Source organism: Sinocyclocheilus anshuiensis, unplaced genomic scaffold, assembly GCF_001515605.1.
Source record: "Sinocyclocheilus anshuiensis isolate Anshui unplaced genomic scaffold, SAMN03320099.WGS_v1.1 scaffold51, whole genome shotgun sequence".
NCBI classification, from domain to species: domain Eukaryota; kingdom Metazoa; phylum Chordata; class Actinopteri; order Cypriniformes; family Cyprinidae; genus Sinocyclocheilus; species Sinocyclocheilus anshuiensis.
The window spans coordinates 1,481,697-1,486,833 of NW_015548296.1; the positions used below are offsets into that span (position 1 = coordinate 1,481,697).

Consider the following 5,137-nt stretch of genomic DNA (forward strand, 5'->3'; position numbering starts at 1 on the left):
ACTTGTAAGTTGCTTTAGATGAAAGCATCTGCTAAATGAATGAGTTATCTGATATCTGCTTGGTGCCGTGCTCTTTTAAGGTCACCACCTCTATCAGAAAAAGGGGCTGCAAGTGTGAAATATTGCTGACACACTGATAACAGCCACAGGGCCCCTTAAAAGTGTAAAGGCATGAGTATGTGAAACTGCGAGCTGTATGCTTAGTGAACCATGTGAATCTTGATTAAATATTTGCCAAAATAACACCTACATCTCCACCCGAAAACGGAAAGCATGTTTTACAGTTGGCTATATCTGCTTGCTAATATCACTTGTGGATCTTTTGTGTGCATATATCAGCCACATATGATCTCTTTGTTGCAGTTTGACTTTTGATCTGACTCAAAGGTTTATTCAGAAGTCAGCAATAGACATGTGACTTAAAACAGCAACATTTTACGAATGGTTATGTCAGTTCAGTAGAAGTTGCCATGTGATTCTGGTTGTTTGTAGCAGGTTGACACCAGCATTGGCCAATGTTTTGTCTGTAATTCAGATTGAGTTATTTGGAAGTTTCCAACCTATTTTTATTTGGATGTTTCCACCATAAAAGTCACACACTTTTTAGATAGCTAGGTTAGGTAGTAACAAACTTCAAGTACTAACATTTACTGAAATCAACAGGTATTATTTACGCTACCAAATAGCACATTTTTAATAAAACATGCCCCAAATCATTCACATAAACAGGAAATGTTATGATTTGTAATAACCGACATGTCAGAGTTCATTTGTTTTCTAAATGAGCACAGGCATAACACAAAAACACAGCCAGAAGTGACATAAGGAAGATTTTCAATCATTTCTCAATAATACCAGCTGACTATTAAAGCTATTTGTGAATGATTCAGGTCCTTTTGCAAAATAAAATCTATAAATCTGTTTCATAATACAAAAACAAGAGTGTTGAAATGTTCTCAAATCTGTTGTTTTCAAAGGGTGAATTCATCTAAAGCGCCCTCTTGCGTCTTTTCTTATTATGATTGAGGCCTACAAAAAGTGTAGAACTGGTTAAAAGATGAGTGTTATTATTATTATTATTTGATATGTGTTTTGAATGTTTTTCTTTTAAATAATTAATTAAACTGTATTTTTTTTTTAAATTATAGGCTTATTTTCACAAAAGATTGTGAATTGTTTTTAAACGCGTGCAGACTGCGCCCTCTTGCGGCTATACATATTTACCTCACTAAACCTTTTTCTTTAGTTTTACACAACAGCGACACCTGTTGATATTTGCCGAGATTAGAAATAAAATAACACTAAATAAGAAAACGCAAACTTACAAAGCCTCCATGTAGAGAAAATGACGACAATGTTTGAATGGGTTTATTTTCCCTGCTTTAAGCTGTTTTTTTTTTTTGTGCCTTGCTGGTTTAAACTACTCTCCCCCTCTGGCAGGAACGTCTTTATCTGGTCAGCAAGCTTTTATAATTGAAGTCAACAGTTTAGCATATATACATAATTTTATATTTAAAACATTCATTATTGCAATTGCACTTTCGGTGGCGAGCGAGGCATTTTCATTAGGTGGCGGCTCCTTTAAGAGCGCAAAGCATTCCGAACTCCGCTATGACGTCAGAGCAGTAAGACGCTGGCCGAAAGTCGTGGAGGGCCAGTGCTCGACTCACGGAAGAGTAGGGTTGGAGCGTGTGCTATTCTCGACTTTTTAATTCAACATTTGTGTTTTTAAGTCGCTCGGCGGCGCTTTCGAAAAGCCAGTGACACTTCGAAGCCGTTTAAACTTGAAGTGGTTTTATGTAAGTCGTCTTTTTAACTCTCTGAGCCCTGAATTGGTGGGTTGACCCTCGACATGGATATTAGCTAGCTTAGCTAGTCACCAAGAAACCGAAATAACGGCGCATCAGAGGGTCCGTGTCAGAGTTTTATCGCTTTTAAACGTAGTTTATGTGCCTGGAGTCGAGCTCTCTGAGGCAAATCTTCGCTTTGGGTGTTGCCAAAGAAAGACTGAAGTTCGGGAGAAGTAGCTAAGTTAATTGTTGAAGATTGTTGAAGAAAAGAGGTGGGAGATGTTGACTAACGCCAACAGTCCGCCGAAGTTTCCAAACCAGCACCAGCAGCAGCAACAACAACAACAGCAGCAGCAGCAGCAGCAACAGAATACAGCCCAATTCATGATGGGAAAAGCCTCACTTCAGATCAAGAAAAATGCCATAACTGACGACTACAAGGTCACTAGCCAGGTCCTGGGGCTGGGCATCAATGGCAGGGTTCTGGAGATCTTTCACAAGAGGAGTGGGGAGAAGTATGCTTTAAAGGTAAAATTGAGACACTTAATAAATCTGCTGTTGTACATTATGAGCTTGATTCAAACGAGGACACGTCTTTGTGATTATATGTAATAGTAATAACACACCTCAGCGTTGTTTTCTGGTTGTTAAAAGGACCGACTACTCGCTCTCATATTCATATAGCCTCAAATCAGTGTTTTATTATTCATCTGGAGTGTTTTCCTCTGTAAAGTAGGTTTAAGGGATTTAATAGTAACCAGGTAGGCCTTGTGCAGGTGTTCTTCCAGGGTACACAGTGATTTGTGAGTGAGTTAATCATTCATTTTAGGAGCACAATGGAAATTAGACAGCCATCTGTTTTATTAAGAACCAGGTGGCAGGTTCCTGTTCCAGCTGGCCTTTGATATTAACGACTGTATTGGGCAGCATGGCTTGGATGAGAGGGCAGATAATGACATAAGACATTTCACCTTCATCAGGAGGAGTGTTTGTTTCATTTAGACTGACGCAAATTCACAGGTAGTTACGCAAAACAGGAAGGTGAATCTTGTTTTGGTCAGGTGATTGTGGAATGAGTGTGACAGCAGACTCGGTAGTGAATTGTGTTGAAGTTGCCATGTGATTTTTGGTTGTTTGTAGAAGGTTGACACCAGCATTGGCCTGTATTTGGTTGACTCTGATTTAGTTATTTGGAAAGTTACTAACATATTTTTAATTTGGAAGTTTCCACCAAAAAAGTCACATGCTTTTTAGATAACCTTCTAGTAGTAGCTAACAAACTGGTTACATACTAAAATGACCTGAAATTATCAGGTGTCATTTAGGCTATATAAGTTTGGGCTTAGTTCACCCACCCTCAAGTTGTTCCAAACCTGTATGAATTTATTTCAGCTGTTGAACATAAGATATTTTGTAGAATGCTGGTAATCAAACAGTGGAGAGTGAGTAAATGATGACAGTTTTCTTTTTTTTTTTTTTAACTATCCCTTTAAAATGAGTGTAAATTTGAAGCCATAGCTTTGTGGTCAGTTTTCCGATGTATGGCGGAGTAATGCTCTGTGTAACTGTAACCTATTTTTAAGCCTGCCTCAAGATTCTTTCCCACGTTTTCCTTCCATTACTGCTTTTCTCCTCTATACTGTCATATAAAATAAAAGCATAATTCCACAATATATTTAAAAAAAATCAAAAATTCTCTTTTTCTTATTTATTTGTATTGTTTATTTTTATTAAAGATACATTTTTGTGTTATCAATGTAACTTTAATTGAATTAATCCATTAAAATAAATTGTTAATCCATTAAAATAAATAGTTTCTGAACCATTGTGGCTGTTAATTATAAAATAAACATCAAATGCAAAATTTTTGGTAATCATATACCTCTTCATTTAAGTGAAACTATCTAGCTTATGACATTTGTCTTCAGATGATTTAAACACATAATTTGACAGACAGAAAATAATATAAAGAATTATCAAATATTCCATAAGCAAAAAAAACAAACAAACAACCAGACGTTCACTACGGGGGCATTTTTGCCAGCACATTTTACTTAACTTGGGCTTTGTTTGGCACTTTTTTTGTCCCAAGCCCTGGTTAATTTCTGGCCCTTGGTTTATACAGGTTGCACCTGCATTTAGGTAATTATGACCTATTTTTTCTTTATTTTTCTGAAGTTTAGTGTCTTATTTTTTCTGTGGAAAATAACGAAATAAAAACCAAACTAATTATGTAATGTACTAATCAATTTATTTTTCCATAACTGCACATCATGATGAAATAATTTATTGTCAAATGGTTTCCATGTTAGTAGTAGTCTTATGTGAAGTGTTGTCAGTAGAACTATGTTGACCTCTTCTATTATCTACTATTTACTCTTCTACTAAGTGATTGCATTTTGTATTTCATTAGCACACAGGTATTTAGTCCCGGCGGTTTTTGACGAGTTAAAAGCCAGCCAACAAGACTTGGTGCAAAATGTATGTCTCAAAGGTCAGAACAATCCACTTCTGCGGTTAGCCTCTTCCCACTCACTGTCTGTGCTGCTATAGCAGCAGAGTAGAAATGCAGAGGTGTTAATTTACTCCCTCTTAACATTTGTTTGGTTGAGGTCTTTTTAGAGACATTCATTATTACAGTGAAGTTGAAAGTTATTTTGAAGCCACCCCAAAATATTGATCACATAGAAAGACATAGAAACAAATCTTCTTATTGAAGGGGACTACTGTAAGGTCCAGCATCTGCTTTTTGCTTCAGCTTGGTGGGATAGGATGATTATCTGTTGAAGGAAAGCCCTGTTGATCTTCCAGGGCCATTGATGATGTCAGCACCCTGGCTGGCTTTCTGTCATCGTGCTGGATCTCTGTGCTCTCCGGTGACAGATCTGGCTCAGCCCCGCATTCATCACTGCCACACGGCCTGGCTGTTTTTAGCTGCAGAAAAGCATTGCATGCTTGTGGGAGGCAGGAAAAGAGTGAGGGTCTATAAAGCATGAGATAAATAATGACTGATAGTGGTTTGAAGAGTCCATTAATGATCTGTGTTAGGGACATAGACATTCAACCACCACTGTGATTTAGTGTTTGTGCATCAGGGTGCCTTTGATCTGTATGTTTGGGGAAAAATGAGTCATAGCTGACCTGCCTGTTAGTAAAATTAATTTGACCTGAGGAGCTGTCCACCCCACAAAAGTTGTTAAGTGCATTTCCTTGTGTACATGTTTGGGGAAATTGGCTTGTTTTTACTAGGGCTGTGACGGTGGAAGATTTTTACCAGGGGGTAAAATTTTCGATCATTTCCATGATCGATCGTCGTTTAAATTAACGATCAATTAATCGATTAATCG

General features: G+C 37.5%; 1 protein-coding gene across 1 annotated transcript in view; it reads left to right on the forward strand.

Annotated features, from left to right (window-relative positions):
* The first annotated feature begins 1,627 nt into the window (after window positions 1-1,627).
* mapkapk2a (MAPK activated protein kinase 2a) overlaps window positions 1,628-5,137 on the forward strand; it is a 42,958-nt gene continuing 39,448 nt past the window's right edge. Inside the window, exon 1 of the mRNA XM_016443666.1 lies at window positions 1,628-2,318. Coding sequence (XP_016299152.1) covers window positions 2,070-2,318 — 249 coding nt within the window. The 5' untranslated portion in view covers window positions 1,628-2,069. The remainder of the gene's footprint in view (window positions 2,319-5,137) is intronic.